The sequence below is a fragment of the Epargyreus clarus genome, unplaced genomic scaffold, assembly GCF_041222505.1.
Source record: "Epargyreus clarus isolate Ecla_fem2 unplaced genomic scaffold, WU_Ecla_fem_2.2 ptg000027l, whole genome shotgun sequence".
NCBI lineage: Eukaryota > Metazoa > Arthropoda > Insecta > Lepidoptera > Hesperiidae > Epargyreus > Epargyreus clarus.
Window position 1 is genome coordinate 13,887,006 of NW_027332234.1, and position 16,170 is coordinate 13,903,175.

A 16,170-nucleotide genomic window follows, 5' to 3' on the forward strand; every position below is an offset into this window, starting at 1 on the left:
TTTTTCTGTGGACTGTGAACAATTTAAAATGTGTATAATCCCGCATCACTAAATAACGACTCTATTTTAAAAGTTAAGCAATATGGGTGAGTTGTAGCCGAGAGATGGATAGACTTCGAATAACATGATTATTGAGCCACATTTACATTGTTTATAATTATTTGGTTTAGCTAAAAAAAATATGCTATTGATAAATAACCATTTTTACCACTGGATAACGATTGATTCTCGTACGTCATTAAGCGCTTTTAACATCCACATGTTGCCCAATACAGCCATTAGCGGACCTTAGTTCCTTTTAGTTCTCATAAACTGTATTACATCATTTTAAAGCAATACGCAAACCACGTTTAATAAAAATATAATAACGACTGGAATATAACCAAAATATTTTGAAAACATGCAAATTCGCAGCCCTCGAGGTACTAAACGATAATAGTATTTCGCAAGTACTCCTAAACCATAAACCGAAATAGTAGGTAATAACTCGGTAATCCGGTTATCCGCCAATCCGCCATACCGACGTGGCCACGTGAAATTAACATTCAGACTGGCTGGGCGTAAGATTTAATTTGCTACCCTCTAAATTATATTGCTATTGTCGAAACTTCGCCCTTGAGTTCGTTGGACGAATTTTAAATATTTTTGGTCCAATTAATTGAATTCGAATCAAAAATTAGGCTTTTGTAAGTAATTTGTTTAAGTGACAATTTAAAAATATAAAATTAAATAAAGGGAATGCAGTAAAAACCCCACATAACCCCGTTTCGCTCCCAGGGCACCGGGTACATTTTGAAGGTTTCCCCCTCAGCAACAAAATTGACTAATCATTTTTAATTAATTATACAGCATGTAAAAGTAAATAGTGAAACTAACTTTCAGTAACAATATTTTTCCAATTATATTTTTTAACTAAAATAAACAAAGCACAAAAATAAGATTCATAAAAAGTTAATTACTTAAAGGATTTACCTCCTATCAACCCTGATCCCTCGCAGTGCGCGCTTGCAAATTTCATTAACATTCATTCTTTTCTGTGTACTTACATTACGTATAATTGTAATTTATTTTGCTCAGAAATACAAAGAAAGCAATGACTCATTTTTCAAAGAAAATATTCTGTTCTTGAATATTCGTAGAAACCGATTTTTTCTTATTCCTTTGACGTAAAAATAAGTTTGTAGAAATAGCAAAAGTAATTTTCTTTTTGGTTTGCCGTAGATTGCACAGCCCACCTGATGGTACACGATCACTGCCACCATAATCCCTTCGGTGGTACCAACTACCACAAACCACAGACGAACCACAAAGGGTATGGTAAGGGTATCTTCATATATGTTTGCAAACAAAATTACATTAGTGAAAATGAACTCACGATAGTAAAATGAACAAAATCAATCCTGAGCTGCATGATACCGGCGTGGGTCTTCTCTATGGTGATATCACAGTCGCTGTCGTTACTCCACAGCTCCGGGAAACCCGGAGACATGAAGTACGTCAGGTTGTTCTGGACTAAGCCTCCGCAGGTCACCTCAACTGGAAGGGAGATATATAGATGATTAAGAAGGGAAAAAACCTTTGGAATGTATTTTAGCAAGTAATAGGGATGTCTGCCTAGAGGGTAGGAACACACACACATAGTAGGACACACACATATAATTTTTCAAAGTTATGCGCATAAAAGAAATTAATTATTAGTGACATAAAGGAAAACATCATATGGAAACCTGTACATAAAAAAATGTGAGCCGTCACGGGACGCCTGGCAGATGTGAAACATCGACATTATTTTGTAAAAGTATAATATGCAGAAAAGAACATATTGTGATAGGAACTAAATATGTCATAATGATAAAATAAAATGTTACGATTGCGCATGGCGACGCGTCGCCACACCGTACACACTACTGCATATAGACTGTATATATATACCATCGTATAGCGTGCCACGGCATGCGTCGCCACGCCAGAAATCGGTTTTACGTGCGGCTATAGATGTTTCACATCAAAAAGTTGTGGGAAATCTAGCATTCCACACTTAGCAGAGCACAGAACGATAGACTATTTACCAAACCGCTCTCAAGGAGGATAGAGATAGTCTGAGTGTGGTATTAAAGGGTTGACGATGAAGAGTGAGGATATCGCACTCTATAGAAGGATTACTTTTGAATTGATGTTAGCTTTTACAGAATGTGTGTGTATACAAACACATTACATTACGAAACTGTATTAAGAACCATACATAAATTGCGTAAACGTTATTTTCATGTTTTCTATTGAAGTTGAGTTTTCTCTAATAAAAAGATTAACGTAACATTTAATTATTTCTTTTAGCATAAATCCTCAAACTCATTTAGCTGCACGAAACGAGTAATTGGACTGTAGAGGCATTAGCCGAATCCTCTTAACTATAGCGCCCGGTGACAGATGAGCTTACTTAATTCCCTAATTTGCACTGTGACTGGAAATTTTCATAAGTTATACCGTTTTGTGTAATCAAATATAATGTGACAGATGTACCTCGACAGGTAAGCTAGGTAGTTCTATATTTATATTTTAACGATATTAAAGTAACAGACAATAAATCTACCCACTATCAATTTTCCACTACTAGCCATAAACTTATATAATCAATCCCAAGTCATATTTGAGTACTATTAAAGATTGAACCAGTATGGTTTCAGTGGGGGATACCACCGCCAGCGCTATTTCTGTATTGAAGCAGTTCTTGCGTTTTGGTGGAATGATGGCGATGTTAATGTACATATGATGCAACCATCACAGATAGAAATCGCGTTCGATATAGATTTGGTTAATTATGTGCATGGGCGGCGGGAACGCATACCATATTTACTACGTTTTAAAATAAAATTCCGTCGTTATTTTAAATTTTATTATCATGTGCATGGTCAAAAGAAAATCATTCCACCACAACCGTTTATTACAACCGCAAGGTCATTAACGTCATTATATACAACTTCAATTGAATAATGCTCAACATGCACAGTGGCGTGTCACGTGTGATTGCTTGTCCCGTTGTGTCGCACGTCTTGACGACCCATTATACATACGAGATTGTTCTCATTACTTGTTAATAGCTTGCTAATAGATACTGTTACTCATAATGTATGCTCTTAAATAAACTTAGTTACATAGTAAGTTCTTGAGAAACAGAGCATATTGACATATTGACAAATATTGTCACTATAGAAAAATAGAAAGAAATAAAGAAAAATTAATTGTTCTGCAAAATAAGCAATAAAACATAATAATTGCATAAAAAATAATAATATTGCTATATTACGCATGATAGACAAGAAAACTGCGTCACCGGTAATAACGATTTACTACTACTAGGATTTGGCTTCCAAAGGAGTAGGTTTACGAAAAACAACGTTTTTCCTATAAGAAGAAATATATGAACTTATGTAGTCTCAGAAATAAATCGAAATTACTGAACGACAAACAAGTATAACTGCTTCTACGGCTGAACTTGATATCAAAATCAATCAAATCAATATGACTTAAGCTTTCTATAGTTTTTTCATTGGTGTGAAAAAAGTCTATTGCATTTGGGTTGCACGGTTAAGTTAATATTAAGATATTATCCACAAGCCTATTCTTTCGGAGAGCATTACTATATTGAGACTGTAATAATAACGTACGCACAAATATTTGTTCTCTTAAATCCTTATATTTCTTCTAAGACAATATGAAGTTTAGATTTTAAAGACAATATATGTCAGACCTATGTAAGACAATGGCCAACAACGCGACGTACTAAAGACCGTTCTGAAGATTTATACAGAGTTAACTTCTAGCGACCGTTTTGTACAACCTATTTGTGGCTTAACTTTCTGAGTAATGTTTTGTCATATCTAGAGTTTACCACACATGATTTATACAAAATATTTAAAAGGCAATAACAGCGGCACTCGTACCAACCTGCAATCCACCTACATGTACAAAGTTGTTCCTACCGCCCATGGACATTTGTAAATCCTGACCTATCTGTAATCCTTGATTGGTCACTAATAAATAGCTACATTTACTCTCCCATATTACTCTGAGAATGACACTTTCAGATAAATTATTTCTTTAAAGAAACAGTTTTTAGCAATAAAATACGCTTATAACTATTACTAAGTACCTACAAGCTGGCCCATTGACTTAATAAAAATGCTTCGAAAACCCTTGTGAATAAATATACCACACCCTTCAAATCAGAACTACCGGTATTACACTACAATCATGGCGGTTAATTAACCGAGCATAGAGCGTGCCATATACGGCGTGCGTGCCGTGGCACACAAAAGTTTCTCCTATACAATATGTATTGACGTATTTATATACCACCATAACGTAGCCGCGTAGATCTATTAATAATACTATTTAAATGTTGTAACACAATTTAAATACAGCACTGTCAACGTCCTGACAGGTCTCGTGGACTGTTCGTGTCGCCCACAGATTGGAAAACTTCGTCTCATGCTAAAGTTAGGAACAAGTTACTCTAGGCTTCCTGCATTATTAATGACAGCCTGAAAAGTAACACCTGTGTCTTTGTCCTAACTTCGATTGAGGTAATAAGGGAAAAAGTTGTATTAGTACAGTTAATTACTGCTAAGTTTCTTAACTTAGAAAAATCCCGCACTATCGTTCCTTTTGACTTATTTGGCGATTCCTTATAACTTTCAGATAAATATCCACAGAAAGTACAGCTACGTATATGCCACACTTCAAATTTGATATACAAAAAACGTAATCCCTACAAATGGGTTATACAATATCACGGAAGCAAAGCCTGGTAGAATATGCATGAGCCATAAATAAATTAATCTATGAAAAATTCTACCGAAAATACCTGTGGTTCAACGTGTATATTTTGGACAAGATTATTCAATTAGAATGGAGCAATATTTTGCCAGATTGACACCATGAAGCTTATTATAAGCTATATTCAACCCTGGATAAGTATGGAGTCCTACGTGAGATCGGTCACATTTAGGACTCATGTAACCCTCATGACACAAAAAGAACCATTTGGTTCACTATACTTACCTTAGATATACCGTAGAAAAAAATCATACTGTATTGTATGGTACTTACATACACAACATACGCCGAGTCCATGCGCGCAGTCGCCAGAGGCCCTGCCGTCCCGCTGCCTGCAGTCGTATGGGTTCAAGCAGATGCCAGCCCGGGCCACCGTGTAGCCGGACGGCTGACACTCCCGTTCACCACCCACGGGGAAGAAATTCAAAACCTTGCCGATTGAGAAAAGGCCACCTGTAACAAAATAATAATGATCCTTTAAAATCTTTGTTGACCTAACTCGGAGACAAGGAGATCAAAAGGAGGGTTATCATTTTATTGCTGGTATTGTTTTTACGGTTAAAGTTATTTATCTAAATAAATGAAGAGTCGTTATTGTCCTCATATAATTTGATTATACTAAGCACTAACTGTTAGGTACATGCGAATAACAATTGCAATACCTGGAATAGAGGGCTGGTATAAAATTATGTATAAGAATACCGAAACTTTTTATAAACTTTCATATCCACAAAGGAATCGACCTCGGATCACAATAAAACACGTTACATGAATGTAAAACAGTTTCACGGAGCATACGGTAAAAGGAAACTTGTAACTTCATTTCAAATAGGAACATTGGTTCTTCGGGAAACTTTGTAGTTTCACGTTATACCTAACTGTTATTCTGGAGCTTGCGTCAAACTTTCGCCACACAACAGATTGGATAATAAGGCTGGATACTAGTGGTTTGATACGCTTTCTGTCAATTGAGAGATCTGAGCTTCAAATCGCAGGGGTACCTCTGAATTTTAGAAGTTATGAGCATAATAAAATTTAATTATCACTTCCTTAAACAGTGAACGAAAACATAGTAAGAAAATCTATACACCTGGGTTCTTTAAAAAAGATACTGAAGATAATGCGTTTTCTAGTAATCCCGCATTTGACCAGCGCAATGGAACTAGTCCTGAGCCCTTTTTACCAACCACTTTTTACTCTGAGAGGAACCTGATGCGTGAGGCTCTGTGAGATGCCGAGCAGTAAACTATAGGTAACAACTGGCGCAGTACACCAAAACGAATTTAATGCACCTTTTCACAATCCCACAGCTTTGAACGAAATCGAACTTGTTTACTCTATCCTCTGATACAAGACTCCGCATCAAGATTTATTGCTCTATGGAGTAAGCAAAGATATTGCGAAAAATATTGCATACGAGACGCCCCAGGCGATGCATGCAGGAAAATCTCGCGGAAATTCCAGAACATTTGCCAGATCGCCCCTTCTGTGCGCTCATGTTGTGTATCGCTTGGGAATCATTATGCAAATTGAGCAACGTGATAATGAGGCGATAGCGCCGTTTTGGAAACTCATTTTCTATTAAGAGAGTACCAATTAGGATATATATCTAGTTAATAGTTTTTCCTTACAATGCGCTACGGGAAGTTCCGGTACAGGAATTACCACATGTTTGCTATGCAAACCTAATCTAAGTTTGATCCCAGGTCAGTCAAATATTGAATGATGTATTTAGATACATGTTCTGGTTCCGGGTATATGCTTCATTATTTTGTATGTACCCCGCAAGGAAATCGTGCATAAAAAACGCTATATCCAAGTTATTAGGTATCACACATTACTTAATACACAAACTCGTATATAGAAATAGTTAATTATTTTATAAGTTCCTATTATTTGTATTCCAAACCTATCTTTAAATCGTTACCCCAAACCACTTAAGCAAGTGTTATCACAAAAATAACATCATATTTTAGGACTTAGGTATTATTAAACGTGCTTTGATTAGCATGATATAAAGCACGTAAACGGAGCTACAGGCAAAAACTTGTATAATAAAAACAAATCCTTGTCTGTGGTTTACACTATACTTAAGAGTTACCGATTATCTATTCAATAGGTACGGCCTGACCTGGCCCCTGACTTCCCCCGACTTTTCGAAGTGATTAACAAATCAATACAAACAAAAAGTTTACGAAGCAAAGCACTTAACCTCCATTACTCCTGCAAGTCATGTTACTATTCAAGTTGAATAGTTCCTAACACTTGTACCGTCACTGTATAATTATGTTAAAACCAAAAGTATTTTGAAAGTTATTTTCGGGAGGTGAGAGTTTTTTCCTATTTTCTTTCTCGAAATACCTAACGGTTATCACGGTTAGTCTACTTTGCAAAGATTAGGGCCGCCAACGATGTGTATTTAAAAAGGTGAATAACTAATACTTTTATGTAAAATACACTATAATAATAAGTGTTAATTTAAAAAATATATATCGTTATTTCCGAAAAGTATTGACATTAAAAATACTAGAGGTACGTCTTCATGATAGAAATGATTCTAAACAACAATGATATATTGAGAATTTCACTAAAATACATAATTTTCATTAAATCATAAAGATAACAATGTTTTTTTACCTCCTTTAAACAAAACTTTACACAGCCCTAAATTTTCAACAATAGTTAAGTACGTTTGTTTAGTAAAAGGTGAATGCAAAAAGTGTAGTGTCACTTTTGCGATGGATCTAATTTTCCATTTTGGAGTTCCCTGGTTACAACGATAATTTATTAAAAACCATTAAAATACAAATATGTATTTGATGATGATGTGACACAGTTACCACCGCGTCGGTCTGCAATGTCTGGTATATAATGATCTGTTCTATATCTGGGTATTTATGTGTACTTATGTTCGTGGAACAGCACCCACGCCAATAGTATATAAGTATTTATTTTTTATAAATACTCAAACCAGTATATGAGAAACTTACCATATTTAATTTCAATTTATATCTTGTACTCTTTCAATAACTGTACTCGCATGTATCTCGTAGTGAGTTTGAATAATAAATAGCTACCAACACGGAACCCACAAATTTGTTACAACATTTTTTTCTTTTGCCACATTTCGAGGCCGAGCAGGTCGTGATCAACACTCCATTGCTACACTTTCACTGCAATGTTTTGTTTTTGTAATGTTAGAACACGTTCCACTATATCTTATTAAGTATTATATTTCTAATATAATATTTAACACCGATATCATAATTACTTTATTCAACGGAGTAATTACATTTCAACATGCATTGCTCTAAAGAGCGAATTAGAGTCTGAGCTTGTATTAGTATGCTTAGATTAGTTTCAAATTGTATCTAAAGGTATAGGACAAGCGGTACCTAGTTTTGCTGCTATTAGGTAATAAACTTAAAGATGCCATGCTTACTGTCCACTCTATGTTAATGGCCACTATCGCAAATGGACACGAACACCAAATCATAAATCCAGATAACAAATGTATACCTAAACAATATCGGCATACATATGTATACAACTATACAAATGTATCCCGAGAACTAATATAGAACGCGTATTTATCAGAATATATGAAACCAATGCAGTGCACTGCGGTCCATCCATCCATCAGCCTTTACTAGTCCACTGCTGGACATAGGCCTACACTAGTCTGCGCCACTCCGACCGGTCTTGGGCCGTCTGCATCCAGCGGTTACCCGCCGTCCGCTTCAGGTCGTCAGTCCACCTGGTCGGGGGGCTTCCTGTAGCCCGATCTCTGCCGGAGATTCTTAGTACCCCCTGCCCCGCCGTAACCGTGACCGCTACCGTAGCCAGGAATAGCGGGGCTGCCGGGGACTGAGGGCCGGGGTTTTGTTGCAGCTGCCATTAGGGGGTTGTTGCCATAGTCACCGCGCTTGGCTGTGCCTGTTGGTGACCGCAGTATGGTGGTAAATTCACAGAGAGACGCTGCTGCCCATCTCCTGGTTTTTTGTCCCTTAGTCGACTCTTACGACATCCACGGGAAGAGAGGGAGTGGTACTATTCGCAGCCGGCACCACACGGCAAGTGCACTACGGTGACAGTGATAAATTTTTAAATAGGTGAGGCGGCGAAATCTCTAAAAAGAACCACGAAAAGTTTCATAACTCTCCTATAAATTACTTATACCTACTTGTTAAGTTTAAAATAACTTTAAAATCAGCCTTAACGAAAACAGGTGTTCAATTAATAAAGTTATGTTTTAATTCCCATACCAACAGTATCGGTACTTGAGAAGTACAAATAAGTACCGTTTACCATATTCTTTAAAACCAATTTATTGCGATTACGCGAACGTGACACTTTCGCATATCAATTCTTAATAAGATCCGAGGGACATCTTCTTTTCTGAGAAAACGTAACCTGTGGAGAAATCAAACTTGCCTTGTAAGGCAATGATTTGATTACAGAAAAAAGTATTACGTTCCGGATTTAAATTTAAATGAAAACAGGCAAAACCTTAGCGTGTAACATTTTTCACTTTCAAACGTTGCGCGTGGCCTTAAACTAGTATATAAGGAAACTCTTCTAGCAATTCATTAGAACTAATTACTAAAGTGGTGAAGTAATATATAACCAGGCTTAAGAAGCGTTTATAAAGCTTGTAACCTTGTGAACCACGAAAGACGTATTATTTTGCTCCTGTTACTCAGACGACGAATGAAGAAAAAACAGAATCAAAGAAAATATTGGGTGAATCCATATCTTTCTATAATGAACCATGGAGGTCATTTTGAGAGGAAATATGAAGCGCTGAAAAAATATGGTAATGAAAAATTTTACGAATATTTTAGACTGTCTATATCAAGTTTTGAAGGAGCAAAATGATACATCTTTCGCGATCCATATCAAGATAAAAACTGAACGATGGTTTCCCGCGGTGCACCGCACAAGGCGCCGTGTCGCAGCACGACGCCGTGCCGCCACCTGGTAGCGGCGCCGTGTCGTTACACGGTAGCCGGTGCCGCACCGTATTCATGTGCCCACGCCCTAAAGCCTAAAGTGCATCACAGGCAAATTACTAATTTGATAACTATTATGAGTATAGGAGTGATGATACAATTATGTACCAAAATATACTACTACTATTACCTGTGCTCTACCCTAAATAAATGGAAGTTTAAAAAAAAAGTCCAGTAACTGCTAACTAGTTATTTTGGAGATGATTTTGAGATACGTCTCGCGTGGCAGGGAGATAACGGTAGCGTATGGTATCATACCTATCTAACACACGGAAGGGGTTCGGTTCCCTGCCAAACGTACTTCTAAATTATTAATTCAGATATTTACTATGAGTCTGGATTTTTTGTATATTTATGGTACACATAAAATAGAGACCTATAATATGAGTGCTCTATCCTATGTTGCTATTAATGTAGAATCGTTAAAGTAACAACATTTTCATACTAGTTACGTGTATGTATCTGACATACAATTTAGTTGCCTTAAAAAGACAACTTAGTAGCCGGTGCCATAAAACAACCGACCACCGACCGCATTGTTACCGTTTGCAACTTGTTAACCGTTGTTTATTACATGACATTATGGTATCACAGTATAATCTTTATTTGAAACAGTATCGTAAATATTTACGAGTTGTATGAAAATGTTGGCTTTGTTTTTATATCCGAATAAACTAAACGTTACCTGCGTTTAATAAATTTTATTTAACGACAGGTACGTCGTTGGGAAGTGACGCGGGTGCGAAGAGTTTGTTGATAAACGAAAAAGGTTCTCTAAGAAAATTTCCAAAATTCTAAATATATAGAATATCTTGGGTGTAATTTCAGCCTTAGAGAACTTATAGCCTCTTGTGACTTCAGTTCAACGAAGAAGGTCGACATTATGAATCGTTCTCTCTTCATAAAAACTGCATACGTAAAACGGCTCTATTTCGAAGCTTTCAATATTATTGGATGAAAAGGTAGTGATGACGCTGCCCATGGACATCCGTAAACGACACAGAAAGCATAAGTAGGACTTATCTGAAGTCGATCACAGATGCCCTTAAATTATAACACCTCGTCGTATCCTTTAAACAACCACACAGCAACATTTGACGTTTACTTTCTCTAAAATATGTAAATATTTCTACCCACGCGTTCCATTCCACCCATAACTGCCTTAACGTGCCTTCATCGGTGCTACATTTTTATCTTATCAAGATAAACTTTGCCGAAGGTTATCCACCAGGGAGCGCCCTCCTAAACTGCGGTAGTTGGCATGTTTACCACTAAGAAATCATAATAATGTTACTGGACAAACTTCTCCCAAAGGTTTAGAGGAACAGACGGATAATATAATAAAAACGACGTTCAATGTTTAAGCACCCTGTTTTATTAACAACGAGTACGATCAGCGATATTGTCGCCTATGAAATGCTGTGAAGAAAAAATATTATAATTTTTTATTATTTTAGTTAATAATATTCAAGATATACAGTAATTATTTACTGTACATCCTTTATTTTGGAGCCATAAAATAAGAAGGTATACATGTTTCTGTGTAGTCGTATTTACTACTTCCTTGCAATTGTTAATTTCTTTTAGTTATAAATTGTAACACTATCTTCTTATTCTTTCCTTAGTTTTCATTTATTAGTCAACTGTACGACATATACCTAACTTCGTCGCAAAAGTTTCACGCTTTTGCGGTTCACGAAAGTTTGCAACTTTTTCTAGAATGTTCGGTTATTTTGTTTGAACAAACAATAAAAAAAAGCCCGAGAAGTTTTAGAAATATTAAACAGAAAAACCTCATACTTCTGGACAGTTTGACAGATATTAGACTGCTGTGAACTTGTGATATTATTTTGAAATCTTTGCACAGATGTTTGATATTTGCTATTGTATTTATGATTATTTAGATGTTTGTACATGGAACCATGTAACGTAAAGACAAGTAAGTACTCAAGCTTCAATTCAATTACAATCAAAGTAGTTAACTACTTCAAATTTCGGCATCCAAAATCGACTTCGTAACTATTTATGCCAAATAATCTATGGCCAAATACGAGAATATACAATTTTAGTAAACCTATAATGATAGGTAACAATTTTCGTACATTACAGCTTCTTACACGGAATCCCGTTTACCCTTAATGCGCAAATAATCATCTCTTCAATCATGTACCTCAAGAATATCTCTGCCAGGGAAACAATAAATTTACAGACTGGTGGTTATCGATAAATGTTCACTAATTTATCACTATTCGAATTAAGGAAAGTACCAATATTAACTGCAATGTTCAGTACTGGTGATAGCAGCTTAGGCCTTAAAAAATGTTTAATTTATGTGCTGTAAAAGAAAATTTTCACCTAATTCTACTACCAGTTATGAGCACTGAAATTAGTTCACATATCTGCAAATCTAGGTACGTAGTTCTGTGTAGAGAATTCAATTAAGTGACACACAGATGGACAGTGATAACCCGACGTACGGATCCTGTTGAAAGTATACCACGAGGCGAACCTGTCGCACGGAATGCTGCTCCAACCGCTGATGTGTTGCGTTTATGGGAGCTGTCTAAGGCGCTTGATAGGCTGCTACGTGACATGACATCTTTATTAAGGGTTAATTGATTCCGAAAGCTGACTGAAACAAGTGGTTTAATAGAATAATTACTCAATAGCCTAACAATAGTTAACAAAAAATGTTCATGTATATTTTTTGTCGACTTTCAAAGCCTGTTTTCTTTCCACGATTATAATTACTATTTTAAATCTTGCAAAGGATAACATATCAAGGATCTTCATTAGTTTCATTTCTATGAAATTTTATGAAAATAATTCACTGTCCTAGGGCGTGACAACGTTACCTACGTATGAGCACTTAATTTTACTTCGAAGCAATCTGAGGATCAGAGTTCAAATTGCATCTACGCCGTAAACTATCATTTCCAATTTAACATTTGTGTAAAATGCTACGGCAATGATTTAAGATTTAATGAACTGCTATGAATGTGATTACATTAAAATAAGTAAGCAACCACGTGATTTAAATAAAATAATAATAAAATAAAAGATGGTAGAGGTGCCTTCTTAACGTGAAATCTTAAAATACCAAATTTTTTGTTACTACTGAACTATACTTCTATTACATTACCGTGTGACAATACTCCAAAGAGTAAATTTTCAATTATTTGCGACCGTTATGCTTCACCGCTAACCACAAATGTTTTGCATTTAATCAAATTGCGTATGCTTTCTAATCGTGTCCAAAATCACGAATCTAGGAACAAATTCCTCCTAGGTATTTGTACTTCCTATCAGGATAGACTTCTTTGCTTATTTACTATCAAACGTCTGCTAAGTTAATACGTTTTAATAAACCGGCCCTTTTGCCCAAAACGTTTAAATACGAACCATACATTGATCTCGTCTATTTTCCCTAACCAGCATAAACACTTAGATTCATTATCTGTCACTCGAAACTTGTATGAACAAGGAAAATTGTTACACTTCAGTAAGCAACAAATGTTTCGTAATGGCAACTCCTATTCCTCATAACATCGACTACCGCATAAATGATTAATGCATTTCTGTTTCGTATCATGATATTTGTGTGCGTGCGTGTGTTGTGTAGATAATTTTATGGAAAGACAATAAATTTAAATTAAGAAGACCAAAGGATTTGTAATTCCTTAACAGTATTGCCCAATAAGAAGCGCGGACCTACCTTGAATCGAGCACAATCTGAGGTCGTGGGTTCACTACAAGTCTAGTGTTCTGAGTTCCCCTCGATCGCTGTAACCTATAACCATTATTGGAGTCACACTTTCAAAGAAAGTATTTTCAAAATACCTAATAAGGTTTAGGTATTTACACCTAAACATTATGAACACCTGTTTGCCACGATATTTTCGTGAAAACCCCCATATTTCTAAAACAGAAGGTAAGTTTAAAATTCATAAAAATCTCTCGAATAAAACATTAAACATTTGATCTTATATCAATTGCTCATGATTACCCTAGTTGGATGAATTTCGGGTTTCCACTCTAGGAGACTCGCTTGAATCCCACAATCTTTAAATTAATTTATATTACTCGTACCACCAAAATTAATGATCACTAACTTTAGCGAATGAAAAAGGATAAAGAAAACTGCAACCTTGCAAGATCTTTATAATATTTTCAATATAGTGAATTTATTTTCCCAAGTTCAATCTACATAGTCAGATGCAAGGATCGTAGGGCCTTAAGTACACAAAATATTTACGAGCGAGTGGGAACTTATCGGGCTCAAGCTGCAATTTATGGCGACGGGATTGGATAAGCAATTCTTGAATATATTTTTTATAAACCTCATGTAGGAATATTGTATTTTTTTATTTTGTAATAGAAACTACATCCTTATATGCATGTGAATGTGATCAACCGATTCGTAAATAAAAAAAAACATAATTATTTAACCTACTTCAAATAACAAAATTAATTTAAAAAATCAAAAACCCGACTGCACCAAAAATAGATAGTGGCCGATTCTCAGACCTACTGAATATGTATATAAAATTTGGTGAAAATCGGTGAAGCCGTTTCGGAGGAGTACGGTAACTAACATGAGAATTTTATATATAAGATATATTATATATTGTATGTGTAATCTCCTCTTAATTTCCTTTCTTTTGACACCCTACTCGATAGGTTTGGTTAACTTTTTTAAAAACGTGTTACTATTTCGCGAAAAAATCCACCATTTATGGTCTATAAAATATATAAATTCAGTAAATCAAAGTTTCGGTCATTATTTTACCTTGTTAGTGGTAGTATTTCATTATTTTTATCCAACAAGCCTGATACAAAATTTCATAGTGTTTGCTTCAAAATTGACGATTATTCAAATGAACTTTTAACCCTTATTTTACCCTCTACGAGGTTGATTTTTCGGAGGGGGGTAAATAAGTGCGTCTTTGTTCCTATCCAGAAAGCCAAATACAAAATTTTATAGTAGTTGCTTCAAAATTAAAGGATTTCAAAAAAACTGTTTTCCCCTATTTTACCCTCTTAAGGGTAGAATTTCCAAAAGGCCTTTCTTAGTACTTATTTACGCTATATAGAGAACCTATGTGCAAAATTTCAGAACTGTAAGGTCCTTGGTTTAGGCTGTACGTTGATTTCTGAAAAATGAAAAAGTCATTTAGTTAGTCAGTCAGTCAGTCACGTTGCTTTTTTATGTATATACAAATATGTTTTTATAATCTCCGTTTAATTTCCTTTCATTTGATACCCTACTCGATAGGTTCGGGTAACTTTTTTTTGATGTGAAACATCTATAGCCGCACGTAAAAAAGATTTCTGGCGTGGCGACGATTACCTTTAACTACATAGACAAATGTTCTATAAGGGACAGAGCTATTAGAACAATGTGATAAAAAAAGACAACTAGTGTTTGACCTTGCGTTTCAAGTGTACGCAAACGTAAATATTGACCATGGAATATAGTGACCAATGATTACTTCAGTCAAAACGGGACATCGATTTTTTATGTCAAATACTTTTTACTTGAAAAAATATAGTTAGAAATAATAAAAAACACGCTTTTATGATAAAATTAACTAAAAAGTAGAAAATAATTTTCAATCTAGGAATCATTTAAGGAAAAGTAAATAGTATAATTGTGCAAAAAATGTGGGGCGCTTTATGAAAACTGATAAATGGAGCACCCCATGTTTTTTTCACAATTATAATATTTACTGTTACTTAATTGACAATGGCAACGGTTCATTTCGGAGACAACGGCACGAAGCATCGAAAAAAGGGACTGTCCCGTTAAAAACGGGACGTATGGACGTATATTTCTCATTGATACTCATGCTTGTCAAAGACAATGAAATAATGGAACAGAAGGTAAAAAATGTCCAGAACTGTCGATAATAGTTTTAGTACATAGTTTACGTAGAAATGTTATAGTACAGTTTAACTAAATAAATTATTATTATATAAATATATAATTTGATGAAAGAATGTATCTATACAGATGTATCGACTGATTTAAAATATACGATTTAAAAATTGTTTATATTTATTATCGTATATTAGTAAAGATTACTCACTCCTAACAAGAAAATGTACCCAGTTTTGAGAATTGAAATAGTTGCGTAAAAAAGTTTTGCCACGTCTCCGTGCTAAAATGTCCCTAAAATATTTGAAATAATTATTTATCTATTATGTAAATTACGCAGTATTAGTTATTTATTTGTAAATTTTCTCTAAAAATGTTTTTATTTGTCAAGAATTCAAAAAAAACTTACTAATAAGCCGTTTGTGGCTTCATTCAATTTCAAGG

At 35.1% G+C, this 16,170-nt stretch overlaps 1 protein-coding gene across 2 annotated transcripts in view; it reads right to left on the minus strand.

Annotated features, from left to right (window-relative positions):
- Nucleotides 1–16,170, minus strand: part of LOC140753958 (uncharacterized) — a 44,064-nt gene that overhangs the window by 11,693 nt on the left and 16,201 nt on the right. For both annotated transcript variants that reach the window (XM_073088822.1, XM_073088821.1), the window contains exons 2-3: nucleotides 5,110–5,289; nucleotides 1,376–1,536 (exon numbers count right to left, since the gene is read on the minus strand). In XM_073088822.1, coding sequence (XP_072944923.1) covers nucleotides 1,376–1,536; nucleotides 5,110–5,289 — 341 coding nt within the window. The remainder of the gene's footprint in view (nucleotides 1–1,375; nucleotides 1,537–5,109; nucleotides 5,290–16,170) is intronic.